Source organism: Pleurodeles waltl, chromosome 3_1 (assembly GCF_031143425.1).
Source record: "Pleurodeles waltl isolate 20211129_DDA chromosome 3_1, aPleWal1.hap1.20221129, whole genome shotgun sequence".
NCBI lineage: Eukaryota > Metazoa > Chordata > Amphibia > Caudata > Salamandridae > Pleurodeles > Pleurodeles waltl.
In genome coordinates this window covers 164,951,579-164,969,805 of record NC_090440.1, presented here as the reverse complement: position 1 = coordinate 164,969,805, position 18,227 = coordinate 164,951,579, and the positions used below count along the sequence as shown (strand labels likewise).

The window sequence follows — 18,227 nt, the reverse complement described above, 5'->3', positions numbered from 1 at the left end:
TGCTGATCTGTATATGGATACTTGTTATGACATTTTGGGCAGAAGCGAATGGGGTCCGTTCCATCAGCCTTGAAGAGACACGTGGCCGGGCCAACCAGGCCCCGACGGGGGGGATCGAAAAAACCCCGAAGGGCCACCGGAGCTCTTCAAAAGTCGCTGTCGATCTGTTGTAACTAACCCGATACCGAACGCAAACAATACCGATGATTTTTCCGAGATTCTAACTAACTTTCCGACCCGAAACACGGAGCGAAAAGGAACACGTCCGAACCCGATGGCGGAAAAAAAACGATCTAAGATGGAGCCGACGCCCATGCGCAATGGAGCCGAAATGGGAGGAGTCCCTCGATCTCGTGCGTCGAAAGACTTCTTCGTAGAAAAACAACTTGTAACACTCCGAGCCCAACACCAGATGGCGGGATGTGCACAGCATGTGTATCTGCAGCTACACATGCCATCGAACATATATATATATATATATATATATATATAGAGAGAGAGAGAGAGAGAGAGAGATAGATAGCGAGCAACCACGCTGCCTCTCACCCACACAACGCTCATCAACAAAATAAAAACACCTCAGCTCCTCTCCACTGGAGAGTTGAAGCCCACACCAGGTACCATCTGGTACTGGTGTGAGGAAGATGCCTGTTGATGAAGCATGCCACATTTGGGTGGGTGGGTGAGGGTTCTCGCCCTAAAGAAAACATTTTTACTAACACAAATGTTTTTTTCCTCTTTCTTCCTTTTTTGTTGACTAGACGCACTTCTAGTGTGTGCTAAAGTAGTCAGGGACAGCCACACTGCGATCCAACACAGTTTGTGGTACGATAAATGTAAAAGCTTAACACTCTTTTGGACTCCAACTGATGGAGCCTCTCCTTATCTTACAAGGGTTTAGGGACAGCGAATAATGCTGGTAGAGTGATGGGCTGCTCAATATGGAAGGAAGCCATCTTTTGTAAAGAAGGCCTCCTGAATCCTCAGCATCAACTTGTCCAGGACAAAACATGAAGTATGGTGCTTGCCAGAAGTCCACTCATGCATAATCACAATGAAGGCAGTCCTTAAAGTCAGGAGATGAAGGAAAACAGCTATGCATCAGCTCTAATGGCATACACATGAGGAGTGTTAAGACCAAGTTAAGGTTCCTATCAGGAAGCTTCAATACCTAAGTTAAAGAGTTATGGTCCCAGTGGTTGTCCAGGGCGGGGAACTATTTACTTCAGGATTGCACCTTTCATGGAAAAATCTGTTCCATTGCAGATTACTTGGGACCACTTCCCAGGAAAGTCATACACTGAATACCTTTGCCTGAACAAATGAGCCAAGTCCTTACCCATGTCTTTGTAACTGTTCTTGTCTGCCAAATATGCTTTGTAATTCTGTTTCTGACAGGCAATACCTTGTGAATCCAGCCTGGAGCCACCGGGAAGCCCCCTGAGGAGATCAATAACAGCCTTTTGTCACTTGCACTACTCACGGGAGTTCTGAACGCTAACTCTCATGAGAATAGTCACACTTGCAAGATCTCGAAGTCAAGGTGACTATTTTAGGTCCCGCGACTATAAAAACCCCAACCTCAGATCCTTGATGCTTCCCACTGAGGATCCGATGAAAGCGGGCTGAAGAAAGCCATGTTCTGGCATTCCAGCTCCCGCCTTTTAAGGTAAGTCACGAAACCTTTGCAATTTTTGAAAATTAGTAAAGAGGTAAAAGTAAAAGAGAGAAACCAGTTTAGCAGCGTGCTTTTTGTGAATTGCTACACTGTCATCTGGGGAACTGCAATTGGCTCACAAAGCAACATCACAAAACAAAATAAAATGATGGACAGAGTGTTGAAACTTTTCAAAAACTCACCCCCAGTCACAGATCTGTGTTTAATCCATCGTTATTTTGCTTGCCACGTCACCCCAGTTTGGACCCGCCATATGCAAATCAGTCTTGACCTTGTTCCCCAGAGGAACAGTCCAGCCCGAACTGCTAGGCCAGGTCCTCCCTGGACAGGAAACAAGCATCCTGGGACCAGGCTAGCTTGAATCCAGTGGCACAGCGAGCAAGGGACCCATATCTGAGCATACCTCTGCCACTTAGGGCGCACAAAGCAACATCACAAAACAAGAGAAAATGATGGACGGAGTGTTGAACAGCAATTGGCAGCAGAGACCCTCAAACTCTATCTCATCAGCGTCCGCCCCTGGGGTATGTCTTTGCTATTCTACCAGTAGGAAAAGATAATCAACAGAAAATCCCTAGCAGAAACCCATGAGATGTCCTTCCACAGGTAAGGCCTAGTTTCCTTACGGGGCAGCAACGGAATGGGGGAGGTCTAGGGAGTCGAGTGCATTTAACATGAATCACTAATCCCGACCTTTCACTGTTCAGGTAGAGAAGAACTAGGCTGTCTTTTCTTATTATTTTAGTTTATTTGGTCTGGACTCCCGTACCATTTGGTTCATCCCTCCACCAGAGGCTAAGATAACGTTTTGGTGGGAGATGTACGAGAATGAGGGCCTATGCTGCCTCTGCAATTCAAGACCTAGGTGGTCATTATAAATACTTGTGGTCCTGACCGCCATGCCGGCGGTGGCGGAAATTACCGCCACCAGCATGGCGGTCCGGACCCCCATATAATGTTCATGGTGTGACTGCCACAGGCGGAACTCCGCCACTGCCAGGCTACCGCCGCCAGGCAGCCTGACGATGGTGGAGTTTCTTATCCGACAGAACAGCCCACCGGGTAAAGAACCTGTGTCCACCAGCCTTTCCTTGGCGGTGTCCCCCACCAGGAAAAGGCTGGCAAAAGGGGTGCTCCGGGACCCCTGCACTGCCCAGGCACTTAGCATGGGCAGTGCAGGGACCCACGTGCACAGCCCCGTTGCGCATGTCACTGCCCGAGTTATCGGCAGTGATATCCGCGACGGGTGCTGCTGCACCCGCCGTGGAAATGTCCAGGCCCAGCATTCCTGGGCCGGCTGGCGGAAAACTGGAATTTTCTTTATTGGGCCGGCGGGGTCCTCAACGGGCTGGCGGTCTGTGTTTAGACCACCAGCATGAACACAGCGGGAAGTCCTGCTGTGTTCATAATGAGGGCCCTAATGTTGAAGGTGTCCAAGAAAGAAGATGGAGTGACAGACGGGTAGGTAACATGTCTATTAAAACTTTATTAAACCTCATCACAACAGGTGATTAAACAAGGACAGTTAGTCCAGCAAATATAGAAAGGATGAAAGGGCAGACAAAGAACTCTCAATAGTACCCACTGTTGCCGGGCCAAAAATAGAATAAACAAAGGACACCAGATTGACTTGCTTATAAGAGAGCACCACATCATGCCACAAATGTGTACCAACACCCAGCATAAATGGATTTTGTGGCAGGGTTGCATGGCGGCAAAGATAACATTCACCATTTTAGGCAGCAGATCAAACATAGTTCAGTCCCGCCCTCAACCTCTGCGCATGTAGGTACTGATTGTGCAGAGTCTGGTGGAAGACCTTGCTCTGTAACTGAGATAGGGTGCCCAGTCAAAAGCAAGGCAGACTGGAGGACAGATGCTCCTGCCGAGAAAGTCTGGGGACCAAACTCACCTGGCCTAATCTGGGAGCCACTAGGATTAACTTGCGCTCAGTAGTTCCTGACCTGTTTTTCAGAACTCAGGGCAGGAAAGGCCATAGTGGGAAGGCATACAGGAATCAAGAGTTCCATTCCAGCCGGAATGCATCTCCTAACCATTTTTCTTGCAGAAAGTCGAACACACAAACTATAGAAACTGAACGTTGTTGTTGATGACAAAAAGATCTTGAAAGTGTTTGTCCAACTGTTGGAAGACACCCTGTGCCACCACAGGATGTAGATGCATTCAGGGTCAGGAAATTGCCCTGGCACTCTAACCACCTCTGGAGGTGCAGAGCCTCCTGACAAAGGAACCCACTCTACCTACCTCTTGTAGTACCACATGGTGGAAGTGCTGTCTTTAAGAACCTGCAACAAGCCTTCACTTGATGGACGGCAGGAAAGCCTTCAGGGCCAGATGAATGGCCACAACTTCAATAGACTGATGTGGAGCTGGGTCCCTGACGGAGACCAGATAATCTCCCTAGCCCTATATGAACATGTCTGTCACCACCATCAACTTTGAATTGGAAAGGGAGAGGGTCCTGTCCTTTGACCAATTGAGTTTGAGCTGCCACAACAGCAAATCACAAGTTGTCTCCTCTGAGAACTGGATGACATTGGCAATATTGTCTTGATGATGGCCCTCTAGAACTTCACATTCCATTGCCGAGCTCACATGTGCCATCTGGCATACTTAGCGAAGAAGATGCACAGGGCCAAGAGGTGAAAAAGTCTCTAAGCTATTTTCATCGTCATCAGGACCAAGCATGGAACATAGGAATCACAGCCCAAATGTCTTGAAGCACTATAACTAAAACAATATTTACTGTAATATTAATTAAAACATTACAAAATGTAAAATTAGGATTAGTGATTACAATAAAATCAAAATGTAACTATTTTTTTTTTTTTTTTTTAAACGACTAACTAAAATTGTGTAAAATAAATTTCCACGCTGCACTAGCTAATTTCATGTCCAAGGAATTTAAGCATTAGGTTATTGTGGCTCTGCATGTTCTTCTGTTTAAGGTATTAAAACAGTTTAGGCTCTCTTCTGCAAGAACCTTACAGCAACAAAGTACATGGGCCAACATTTCAGTCTTGTATGAGCAGAAACTATAACTTTTGGGTGATCAGGTGAACTTTAAGTTGCTTTATTTCCCCAACACCAAACTGGCCAAACCTCAGTCTAGTCAGAACCTGCTTTGTGCTCAGTGAAATTGCATCCATCAGGTAGGACTAAATTGAATTTTGAATGTAGGTATGTCAGAGTGCTGACGTGCTTGAAGGTAATGCACACTGAACTGTCTAGCGCAAAGGAGAAAGAATGCTGTTTTTTCCTTAGTAAGAATTTTAGTTGGTAACACGGAACAGCAGGTTCCCAGAATTCCTCCATTTTAAGCACTTTGATTGGACTGTTAGGGGCTCTAGATGAGAATATTTTAGGAATGAGCAGGTCCACAATTCACTCATATATGCACAAACTTAGTGATCCCTTTTTGGCTCTCTTGCAGCTTTGTCACAATGAAAATAAGCAGCCTGTCTGATATAAAGTTTGTTTTGGTAGGTCAAATTGTAATCTAATTTGGGCCTCAGATGAACACTTTTCTGAAGTGAAACCACTGTGCGGTGTCCAGCTAAACAATCTGGGAGGAGAACATTTTACAAACGTACCATAGGTAAGGCATATACTTTGCTTTAATCACCTGTAATAGTGGTTTTGGAATAGGCCCGAGATGTTCTTAGATAGCTTTTGGAAGGATTAAATCAGAATGTTCTATTTAGATTGTATTTCCTCAAATTATCTGGAGAGGTAGCCTTTCATGTTGAGCCACAGAATCAGGCAATTGTCAGCAGGTTCAATAATGGAATTGTTAATGCTCCAACCATTCTTCCTGCTTACCCTTATACTGATGCGTCCAATGTTGAATTTTCATGGTGTATGGTTAGAGTGTTAGCTGCACAATAGGATCCCAGATGGTACAGAGTGTGTTGCAGACCAGTACCACTTTGGTCAAATATGACAGTGTTGGAACTTGGATGGTTGTTCCTCTGAGCTTTGGAGGTGGTTGGGGGGGGGGGGGGGGATGCTCTGAAGTTGCAAAGCTTGGAAGCCATGTCAGGTACAAAAAGATTAAAAATTAGTGAGGAGGCAGCCTTGCCTTAAGCCTCTGGTCAATTTTAAGCAGACCCATATATCTGTGTGCGGTACCCGAATAGATCTCAGTGCTATTGATGTCCCATCCTGCCAATTGGTGTTATAGCTTGTTGCGGTTTAGTGTCGAACATGGTTCGAAAGTCTCTAAAACATGCAAATAGGTCTGATGATATTGGTGCCAGGTGTTTTTCAACTAATATAGAGAGTGCCATGATTGTACTGAGTATATTGTGACTATCTCTAAAACCTGTATGGCACCATTGTATGAGATTTAAGTTAAGTGCCCACTGCTATAGATCTTCAAGCAGCAGGCTGGCATATTGCTTAGCTTCTGTGTCTAACAGGGATATCATCATAGAATTAGCCAGATATTGGTGGGAGCCTTTTTTGTGACTGAGACAAATAACGGAGCCCTTTAATTATGGTGGTATGAGGCCAAATATCAAGCAATAAATAGTAGTTGCAGTCAGCTCGCCCAGTACTCTGTATCCATTTTGTTTAGATGGCGGGGAGGCCATTTAGGTCAGGTGTTTTATCTGCCCTAGCTATCTTAATGCCAATGGCTCCATTATGAGTCGTGCACCAAGAGGCGGAGTTTGTAAGATCTTGCACGCTTGTTTTTGAACTGGCATACATTTCTCTGTTGTACAGGGTAGCTGTTGTTTTCTGGTCTTGACAGTATAGTCCTTAGATCTGTGTATCCAACAAGATTCTGTAATGCTGTTGCCTTGTGGTGCTTGGTGCCCATCTTCAATTAAATTTACTTAGGCTCAGACTGCAGTTGAATCGTTTTTCTTCCATTCCTCACAAAATGCAAGCCATTTGTTCTCTTTGTTGGCACTTAGCCTCCCATATTTGCATCTTCTACATTTTTCTGCCATTTTACAATTGCTTCTTTGGTTTGGTTGTTAACAGTAGGACGTGACAGGAGATTTTTTCTCCTTATTAGTTGTCTCAACTTTGTAGGCAGTCGCTTGATGTTCAGGGTAGTTACAGCAAACTGTCTATTGCTATTGTACTTTAATAAGTGTGTAATTATGATGCTCCAGATAGTAGTATGGGTGTTATTCTATTCTAGAGCAGAGTGGGCTCTTGGGGTTACTCTGTTGATAAACTCTAGACTGGGTGTGCCATTGTGTCATCGGCTGTCTCAGTAATTTCAAAATCTTTTAAATTCGCAAATAAGGAACACTGTCCAATTGTAGTTGAGGATTTTAATGCTTTATTGGTAACTCTGATGAACGTTAACTCTACGCAACGTGGTTAAATTGGTGTCTTGGAATCACTGCAGGCAGGTGTAAGCCCTAAAGTATACTGTGTTCAGGATTGCCTCAAAGAATAGAAATCTCTGTGATGGAACAGGTGGGAACTTGGCTCATTGATAGTGAACACCAATGATGTCAACAGGCCCCTGTTCTTCTTCAGACCAAGAAAACAGTGAGAATATCAATTCTATACTCTTCAAGTCTGGTACCCCGCCAATGGCATCCTTGGAGAGCAACAAATGCAACTTTTAACAAAATGGATGGGAGGCGGAGCCAAGCTGGCAACCAATATCCGAGTTGAAGCTCTGGCAGAAGGAATCCTCAGCTTCTCGGAAGAGCACCTCCTCTCCCTTCCCCTGATGCAGAGTGACCATCAGAGGTAGGTGAGGGGAACAGGGGGGCCGCCGCAGAGTCATTGTGGCTTAGGAGAACGTATAGGCATTGCTTTGCCACCGCGGCTCCCGGCTTTGGGCCTCAGAGGCCCTGTGGTGGTAGGGGCCGCGGGTGAGCCTGAGGCCTGCATTTGGAGGACCGCACGTCGAGGCCTGCTGCCCCCGCCTACGCTGTCCTGCTTTTTTCAGGTGCTGGCCCTCTGGGGTGGGGGGCCTACCAGCAAGACTATCCACTACTGCGATCCAATGGATGGACCCCCAGAGGCACCTGCGGAGTAGGCTACTCGGCCCACCACAGTGCCTGCTGTCTTCCGCTTACAGTGTTTCTACCCAGGAGGGGCGTCCTACAGGTAGCGGCTGGCATGGTTAGTGGGGACCCCAAACAACACAAGTTTTCCTTTGAAAAATCGCATGCCCCCCACCAGCTGTTACTGACACTACTATGGCGCAGGGTGCGGCTGGGGACAGGCCCTAGAGCACCAAGCGGATCTGCGATCCATTTCTTGGGAATTGCGCTCTCGCTTCCAGGGCATTGATGCGTGGTCAGATTCTATTGTGACTCACCTGGACGCCTAGAATGTCAAGACACCAGGCTCCAGGTGGCTGAGGAACGCGTCTAATTGCTGGAGAACTGCTGTGCTCAATCAAATAAACGTCTAGACAGACGAGAGTCCAGACTGCGCATCATTGCTGTAAAAAATTAAGATCTTGAGGCGCATGGTTGCCGTAACAACATTAGAATCACGGGGATTGCGGAGACCACTGGCACTGGGCGTCTGGATACCTTTGTTGAGACACACTATTGTGCGAACTGTTCGTGCCAAAAGATTACTGCCACATTTGTTGTGGAACGAGCCCATCACTCCCTTGGTCCTCGGCCTGTCCCCGGTGCACAGCCACGTCCCATTATCGCCAGGCTTTTGGCATGAGAAAAGGGCCCATTGCAGTATCAAGGCATGTCATTGTCAATTTTATCGGTGCAAGTTCACGGACACCAAGGCGCTGCGCAGGCTGGGGCTGTGCCATTGGATGTTGTACCCTGCTAGGCTCAGGGTTGATGTCGATGGCAAGCACCATCTTTTTGATACCCCGACTGAGGCATTGGCGTTCTGCAAGAAATATGCCAAGAGAACACACGAACACACTGCGCTGGCTCGACGCTCCTCGGAACACTCCCCACCGGCGATGCAGCTACCCAGTAGTTTGAATCTTTTTAGGCCTGACTGATGTCCCCCATTGTCATTGATTCACAGTGGTGCACGCTCTGTTGTAGCCCCTCAGTATCACTAACCTCTCTGCCACCATTTTTCCACTTGCTCTTCCTCATCTCCTTTGCAGGACCTACTTTGTGCCAGGGGAGTTTCCTGCTGTGGTGTTGCTCTTTCTCCATGACGTGAGTTTCTTTTAACGACTTTCCACGCCAGAGCGCAGAGCCGCTAAGAACAGTGAGATTGGTGCGCCAGGACCTGAGAGGGGAATCCCAGTCCCTAGAAATGAGTTTGCAAGCGTGGAGGATGGGTGGGCGGTAAGGAATCTGCAACTAGACTATGTCTCTACCGGATATTTTGTTACCGAAGGTAATTAACTTGTACATCTGATAGAGACTTCTAGTTGCAGATTTATTACCTTTGAATAGATACCCAAGCAATGCCATCCTCAGTGGCGGGCTGCGAACCAAGATCATACTAGAAAGTCCTGCAGGACCGAACAACCAAAGTAGCCATCTCGACGTACCTGACTACCTGACTATCTAGGCAGTATGCTTAGCAAACGAGTGCAGGGATGCCCATGTAGCTGCCTGACAGATATCCAGGACAGGAACTCCACGTGCAAATGCAGTGGAAGCAGCAGTTGCTCTGGCGGAATGAGCACGCAAGCCTTCAGGAGGTTACTTCTTAGCCAAAGTGTAGCACATTTTGATGCAAAGAAGCACCCTTCGAGAGATGGTACGCTTTTGCACCGCCTTCCCTTTTTTTCGCACCCACATAGCCAACGAAGAGTTGATCGTCCACCCTGAAATCTTTAGTACGATTGAGATAGAACGCCAACGCTCTTTTTGGGTCCAGACGGTGGACTGTCTCCTCCTCATGGGAAGGATGTGGAGGTGCGTAGAAGGTAGGCAAAGTGATGGACTGGCCTACATGAAATGGTGTAACCACCTTAGGAAGGAAGGAAGCTCTGGTGCGGCACACTACCTTGTCAGGATGTACCGACAAGTATGGAGGTTTAGAGGAAAGAGCCTGAAGCTCACTCACCCTGCGAGCAGAAAGACAGTTTTGAAGGTGAGGAGCAGCAAGGGAGAATTATGCATTGGCTCAAAGGGGGTACACATCAAATAAGTACAAGATTAAGGTCCCACTGAGGCATGATAAATGGAGTGAGAGGAAATAAGTGGGTGAGCCCTTTTAAGAACCGACTCACAATACGAGATTTAAAGAGTGAGGGCTAATCAGGCAGCCTAAGAAAGGCAGAAATCGCAGATAAATACCCTTTAAGGGTGCCCAAAGCAGAGCCCTGCTGGGCTAAAGAAAGAATGAATAGAAGAACCTCTGACAGAGGGGCAGAAAGGGGTTCAACAGATTTGTTGGTACACCATGCCACAAATTTATTCCAACGACAGGCGTACACAGTTTTAGTCAATGGACGCCTGGCTGCCAAGATAACATTGCAGACTTCGGGTGAAAGGGCAAAAGCCGTCAACTGTTGCCGCTCAATCTCCACGCATGAAGGCGGAGGTTGGACAGGTTCGGGTGCAGAACCGTCCCCTTTTGCTGTGACAGAAGATCCGCTGGAAGAGGCAGTTTGAGTGGAGGATCGATGGACATGCTCAATAGCTATGGATACCACACTCTTCGAGCCCAGTCCGGAGCCACCAAGATGACTTGGGCCCCGGTCGTTCTTGATTTTCTTGAGAACTCTGGGAAGAAGAGGGATAGGCGGGAAGGCGTAAAGGAGGCCTGAATTCCAATCAAGATGAAAAGCGTTTCCAAGCGAGTGCTGCTTTGGAAACTCCAACATGCAAAACAGCTGACATTGTGCGTTCTCTGTGGAGGCGAACAGATCTAACCAAGGCTCTCCTTGCAGTTCACCTCCTTGTAGCACTACCCAGATCAGAGGCCCTACAGTTCCATACAATAGGGAGCTAGAAATGCATTGAAAATATGCAGCATGGCTTCCTTCAAGGCCTTGATCTGCCCCAGGTCGATAATGGTCTGGGAAATTTTTGGGTGCATTCGGACCAGCTGAAGAATATGTTCCAGAGACCTCAAAAAGGAGTGCGACTTCTCTTTAGAGTCAGGTGGCAGGATGGGGTTGGAGTCCCCTTCATTTTCTAATGCTTGTGCTCGGACTTCGACTTACCAGAAGACTTTGAGTGCTAAGTTGCACGGTCACGGGAGTGGCCTTAACAGGACCAACTCCAAGCCTGCGACTTGGAGCGTGAGGGGGACCTACACAAAGGCTGTGACTTCTTGTGTTTAGAGACACACAGCTTTGCCTCATGACTGCGGATCATCTTCAGGAGTAGAAAGGCACACTTACCCGACCCAAGACTCAGCTTGTTCGTGTTCATGAAAGACATTTGTTTCCTGCAGACCCAGCATGCTTTAAAATCTGTTGTTTTGGACGGGGACATTGTTTCCTAGCAACTGTGAAATCGTTTGAAGTAGTCAGAAAATAGACAAAAAATGGTAGAACAGCTCCGGATCCATGTCGGGAAGGTGTGAAAAGAAATGAACCAGCGTCAGAGCTCAGGGGTGGTGCCTATATGCATGTTTTGCTCTTTCACTTCTGGGGTGGGGTGGGATGGGGTGGAGTCAGTGCCACTGACATGCAGTCTGGCACCCGTGAGAATTATATATATATATATTTTAATATATAACACATTTTATTTGTTTTCCACATACATATATATATATATATATATATATATATATATATATATATATATATATATATATATAAACCACAGCATAACACTTGTGTGACAGGTAACCAGGACAAGTAATTCAATCACTTTAACTGGTATATAATCCATCCCCTCTTAACCAGTGGAGTATTCTAAGGCAAGAAATCTGGAGTTAGAAGTATATATCGATAGGTAGCCCCTATTAAAGTGCAGCCTGCTCAACATGCACAATTTGCGCATATAAACCCTGATGCCATCATGAAAAGAAAGCAAAATCTAAATTCTCCATGTTCCAAAGTGCGTGTAGTAGTCCAAGAGGCAAAAAGCATTTAATGGCAGTATGCCCAAATGGACAGAAAGTAAAATATTCTGCCTAGAACATCAATCTTCCTAAAGAACAAGCTACTTATTCTGTAATGCCTTAACTGGTAGGACTCAATCTAGCTGCAGAGCCTCCCCTTAGAATATTTCCCAGGCATCAGACTGGATCTGGACATTTTCGTGCAGTACCCCTGCATGCTGATAGGTGGTGGTCTTCGGTTACATGTTGGCTGTGCCGGATGGGATGTACGTGGTACCAGTATAGGCATCACCCCAGTGCCTTAGCATCGGTTTCTTTTTGTGACTTTCCATATCAGAAGCAAGGAGCTACCACGAATGTTGACAGATTGATGAGCATTACTAAGGCACTCAGAAGGAAGACCCTAATCAGTTCTCAGAGTGGGAAGTATCGGTAAGGAATCTGCGGTTAGATGAAGATTCTACCACACAAGGCGTTACCAAAGAGATTTCTAGCTGCAGATTCCTTACCTTCGATAAGATACCCAAAGCGGGTCTGCACACAGATTAGACCAAGTCCTATAGGACAGATTGGGCAAAGTTCCTGTCACAACAGAGTTGACCATTCAGGCAACGGTGTTTGGTGAACATGTGCAAGGATGCCCGCAGTGCTGCCGGGACAGTAACTCTGCAAACACATGGTCACAGCCTTGGCTCTGGTAGAATGAGCACGCAAGCCCTCGGGGGTTGCTTCTTGGCCAGTGCGTAGGAGATCTTTATGCAGACCACTATCCATTATGAGATGGTTAGTTTCTGCACTGCCTTTCCCTGCTTAGCCTCAACATATCATACAAAAGAGTTGATCATCCACCCGGGAACTATCTCAAGTGATCAATGTAGAACATCAACGCTCATTTTGTGTCCAGATGGTTGAGTTTCTCCTCTTGTTTGGAAGGTTGAGACGGCGCAAATAAGGTAAGGCAAGGTGATGATTTTGCCTACATGAAAGTGTATGGGAACCTCTGGAAAGGAGGAGGCATGGGTCTGATGAACTAGCTTGTCTGGGTAAAAGGTGGTATAAGGGGAATGTATTAGGTGAATGCACAAGGGGGCCTGCATTACGCTGACCCATCCAGCTGATGTTATGGCCACCAGAAAGGCCATCTTGGCATTCAGCAAATGAAGTGGGCAGTTGTGTAACAGCTGAAAGGGAGCGCACATGATGAAGGTAAGGACCAGATTGAGATCCCAGTGGGGCATAATGAACGGCCTAGGATGAAAAAATGTGTTGTAGTCCTTTCAGGAACCTAGTCACAATGGGTGACTTGAAAAAAGAAGCTTGGTACGGCAACCTAAAGAAAGCTGAAATGGCAGACAGATAACCTTTAACAGTGCCCAGAGCAGAGCTCTGTTTCAATGTTTCGGAATACACACCATGCTACAAATTTGTCACAAAGGCAGGCGTGTACCGTCTTGGTGGAGACATGCCTAGCTGCCAGAATAACATTATAGACTTCAGGAGGAAAGTCAAAAGCTGACAACTGCTTCTGGTATGGAAAGTCATTGACAACTGTCACCGATCAATCTGCTCGCATGAAGGTGGATGGAGCGCAGGTTCGGGTGCAGAACCCTCTCCTGCTGCTGCGACAGAAGATCCTCCCAAATAGGCAGCCTGATCGGAGGACCAGTGTTCATGCTCAGAATACTAGACTCCCTCTGCTCAATCTGGAGAGACTAGAATGAGTGTAGCACAGTTGTTCCTGATCATCCTGAGAATTCTGGACAGGAGTGGTATCAGTAAAAAGGTGCATAGGAGGCCAGAGTTCCACTTAATTTTCTGAGAACTGACTGGGAAACTCCCACTGCAGAGCCCTCATATGTCAGTGGGCATGTGTTACAAGAAGGATGCAAAAGGTCAAGAGGCCAAACAGCCTCAGAGTTAGTTTACCGCAATCCAGGATAGAGGCTGAAACATCCGAATCATAGCACAAATATCCTGGACTCGCCGTTAGGATAGCCCTGAATCTGCAGAATGGCCTTGGGGGAGGGAGCGTCAGTCAGGTGTCACTTCTACACGTATATCAGTCAACCCCAACGAATGCAGGAGATCTGCCGTGGTCTGGAGGTGGGAGACAACTACCTGGGGCAGTCCACTTTCAACAGCCAATCGTCGACGTAGGGGAAGATTGGATTCCCTGACCTCCGTAGATGTGCTGCAACCTCCACTACCACTTTCGTGAACAACTGAGGGGCAGTAGGGAGGCCAAAAGGGAGCACGGCAAACTGGAAGTGCTTTGAGCCCACCATGAACCACAGCTGGTGCCTGTGGGCGGGCAAGGCGGGGATGTGGAAGTATGTGACCTGCAAGTTCAACACTGCCATCCAGTCTCCAGGATCCAGGTCAGACAGGACCTGAGCTAAGGTGAGCATTTTGAACTTCTCCTTTTTCGGGAAGGAGTTGAGAAGGCACAAGTCTAGGATAAAATGAAGGTCTCTGTCCATTTTGGGCACCAGAATGTAGCAGGAATACCAACCACGACCTACTTCTGATGCCAGCACCCTACTGATGGCTCCTTTGGCCAAATGGTGCCAACACTTCCTGACGAAGCAAGGAGAGAAGGTCCCCGGTCACCCCTGTTAAAGGTTATTTGTCTGCCATTTCGGCTTTCTTGCTGTTGCAGGACGAACCTTCTTTGCTCAAGTCACCCAATGTAAGTAGGTCCCTGAAAGGACTACAACACGTTTCACCCTAGACCAATCACTAAGCCCCATGGGGCTCTTAACATGGTCCTTACCTTCCTCATGTGCATTCAATGGTAGCATTGATGGAGGGGTTTCCTGGAGAAGGCAGGAGTAGCGTTCTGGATGATCTGCAAAACCCATTTGTCAGATGTTATCAATTTCCAGTGGGGCAGCTAATGGTGGATCCTGCCACCGCTGGATGCCCATGCTGGTAAGAGGGCAAACTAAAAGGGTTTGGAGACTGAAGCTGCTGAGAAAGTAGTGGACTGGCCCAACCTCTGGCTGACGGTCCCATGGAGCTTGTGGAGTAAGGACTAGAGTGCTGATGCTCCGGAGCCAGGTCTGATGTCATGCGCGGAGAAGTGGACCTTGGCTTTCTGCTCCCTGATGGCCTTTGGATGCATCATTGAACATTTTTTGCATGCCTTTGAATTGTGTTTGACGTCAAGGGACCAAAAGTAGATGTTGTGTGGATTAGGGACGAACATTTGTTTCCTTTGGTGCTACATGGCTTAAACTTTGTAGTCTTAGGGGGAGGCGTTTCTGCATACTCAACAAATTAGATTTTGCAAAATCAATAAAACATAGAAAAAGTTGGGAGCAGTGCTCTGAATCTACATGAAAGGGTGCAGAAAAAAGAGGAACTGTCATCAGTGGTGACTATATATGGCTCTGTTCTATCACTTCTGGAGGCGAGATGGAGCCACCACACCAGTCCGATGGCAACACCTGCCAGTGCGTAGAAGCCACTGAAGTTGGAAGATTCAAAAGGTGAGTAATCAGCAGTTAGACCTACCCATCTGAAATATTCTTTTAAGTTCAACATTTATAATAATGATAATTAACTGAAAAAAATTAGTGTGTGCAAGAACAAACACTTTGGACTCTAAAGAGGTTTCAAGACATCAGTTTTTAAACGAAAGAAAATCTATAAACAAACATAAATAACTGGTAGAGGATAATGTTCTTTACTTTCAGTCAATGTGTGGTAGCCAAAAGTACCAGGATTTTGACAAGTAGGTATAATCTTTGCTTAGATACCTGTAAACTCATGTATGCAAACGTTTCTAAGTCTTCCCTTTTATGCACTGTCCCCGGATTTTTTTTTTTCACCTTTATGGTTTGCATTTGAGTTTCTTTGTGGTTCTTAAGGAAGGATGTTAGAACCTACTATTTAGGTTACACTTTTGTAAGTATTTCCAATACTAATGTGACACCTGTATACCTTTTAATAACACTTTAAGTTTGTGTTATTTAAATAATTTTTGTATTTATATTTTTTTGCAATTAAGAGTTTTGTCAATGTGACTGCAATTCTTTATCGTGTGTGTACAGCTTCACAAAGCCCTGTGGGGAGAGTATGCATTTTTGTCACTGAAGGTTTCCTCTATACCCAGAAACCTATGTATTTCTAACTTCTGAGTCAGATTAAAAAAAGTGGAGGGAAATTCAAAGCTAAGTGTGTCTCTAGCAAAGTTACCTGACGGGAGAGTGAAATCACGTGGGGATCAAACATGGTTGGATTGCCTATTGTGCAATCTTGCACTTGCATATAGGCCAGTGTGACAGGTCGTAGGCTGGTTTTGTGGCTGTGTGTGGGCTGGTTTCATGACTGTGTACTGGCAAGTTTTATGGTGGTATGCCAGATTTGTGGTTTTATGTGGTCTGCTGTTGTGAGCATCTTCATACAATGACTAAGATAAAGTGGAAGACAGCAAAATACAGCTGATGCCAGATTCCACAGGGCACCCAATGGAACACAGAATGGGGGTGTCATGTCCCATCAAGTGGGATGCTGCAAGCTGTGCAATTCTAATTTGTAAAACAAATTAACTGCTACCTGACCCATGACAGCTGCAGTGCACATACCTTCTCCAATTTGCATACTCTCCAAATATATCCTTCCTGTAATCACACAAGCGCTGTGTGCTACCAATGAATGCCACTTGGCAAATTTGCCTAGAAATGTTAGCAGTGGTTAACTGGCTGTGTATGGATTGAAAGCTGGAGAAATCACACAGGACTGAAAGCTGGAGAAATCATACTGTGGTCTCTCTAAATGTGGGACTCCTTTTTTACTACCCAGTTTGTAAAGGGGGGGGGGCACTTTTATTTTGAGGTCCTTGCTTATTTTCTGTTCCAGTCAGACCCTAGGGCTAAAGGAACTGCCTTAATCTTAAGTCACCTTTAAAGCCACTGCTCTAGGCCTAAACACAAGGGGAGCAGACTTCTGCACCACTAATTAGAATGATCAAGCTAAAAGCGTTTAGGAGAGAGTATCTGAAAATCACTTTAATGGAACCTAGAAAACTTTGGTGTCAGGAATAATTCCGGTCTGAACTACAGAGCACTGGGAAAAAAAGCTTTCTACCTACATCTTAGACACAAACAACTTTTCCATTTATGAAAGGCCTTAAATGTAGGAGGAGAAAGGCTCCTCTTGGACCTTTTTAATCCAGGCTCTGATTTTGATATTGTTATCTACGGGCCTCATGCTCCTCATCTACCTGGGCAATTAAGGCAGCAAAAAACTATAGCCTCTCTCTCTTTTTAGTGTATCTGACAATAATGACAGACTTCAGTGTCATGATCTGCAGGATACTTAAAGAGTACATACATATACATAGACCACAAATTACACATATAACTGTATATAGTATATTGTGGGATTTCATCATGCAATAATATTTTTAACATGCTTTATGAAATATAACCATCTAAAACATGTAACAAACGTACCTGGGTACACAACTGTACAAGCAGTTTTGCAGCACTGGGGGTATTCGATGCCAGACAACCAACAGCTGTACTTAGGTATGCCAAACAAGATATGGGTTTGCTTGTTTTGCTGTGGATACCACGCAAACGGTCAGAGCTACTGGAAATTGCAGAAGGACTTGTGGAGAGTCCAGCTCTTCCGGCAGCAGCTAGACACATCAATCGTACCAGAGTTCTTATATCCGTTAAACCGAGGGACTCAAGACCAGCAGCTAAACTACAACTGGAGCCACTGCCAATAATAAACAAAAAAAAGTTAGTTTTTCTCAATATTTTATAATCACAAATTAACATAACAGACATATTTGTAGAAATCATGTTCACCCAAAGGGGACCTCCAGGCGTTTTAAGTAAGTAATACTGCACTCAACTCAGTGGTACTCATTTCCAAAGATGAATGTCCAAGTCAATCCTATGTAGTACAAACCTTTGACCAAGACTTTAAACACAGAACTCCGCAGTTGATGCATTAGTTCACGGAGTCCTCGGAAAAACCTGGGTTTGGTGGTTCTTTGTTATGCGTGCATTATTGTACTAGAATGTTACCATTTAACATTAAAACCAAACATCCAATTAATGATCTTGATAGCAGGTATTTCTAATAAACAATGCAAAACTATGTAAATTTCCTTCAGTAATATCTTTGCCAAGGAAGGCTGATGGGAGAACCAGCCAGGAGAAACATTATCAAAGGGAAGTAGAACGGACAATATAAGGAGGCCTCAGAATGCAATATACATGCCAAAGAGTCTTCTAAAGAGTGAAGACAAAGCCATGCAAAAAAAAAAAAAACAGTCTGTTTTCTAGATTCGAAATCCAACCCATGACTAGAAGCCCAAGTAGACGCTTGATAATGTTGAATTAAAAAGTCTTCATCTTTGACAAGGAACAGTAAAACTAACAAGGTGGCTCTATACCGCCACGAAGCCCATTTTAATGCATATGTTAACTGATCTTTGTTTTCAAATGTTTTTATTTTTGTTAAAGTGTACAACAAAAAGAAAGAGTCATCGATATCATAGCCACTGAGAATTGGTAATCAAACAATAGCTACAGCTGAAAACACTTTTTAAGTCATTGCTAGCCCA

At 45.6% G+C, this 18,227-nt stretch overlaps 1 protein-coding gene across 12 annotated transcripts in view; it reads right to left on the bottom strand.

Moving 5' to 3' along the window:
- The window catches only part of HERC1 (HECT and RLD domain containing E3 ubiquitin protein ligase family member 1), a 1,155,039-nt gene that overhangs the window by 374,439 nt on the left and 762,373 nt on the right, over window positions 1-18,227 (bottom strand). For all 12 annotated transcript variants that reach the window (XM_069222059.1, XM_069222062.1, XM_069222061.1 and 9 more), the window contains exon 49: window positions 17,101-17,371. In XM_069222059.1, the coding sequence (XP_069078160.1) occupies window positions 17,101-17,371 (271 nt within the window). The remainder of the gene's footprint in view (window positions 1-17,100; window positions 17,372-18,227) is intronic.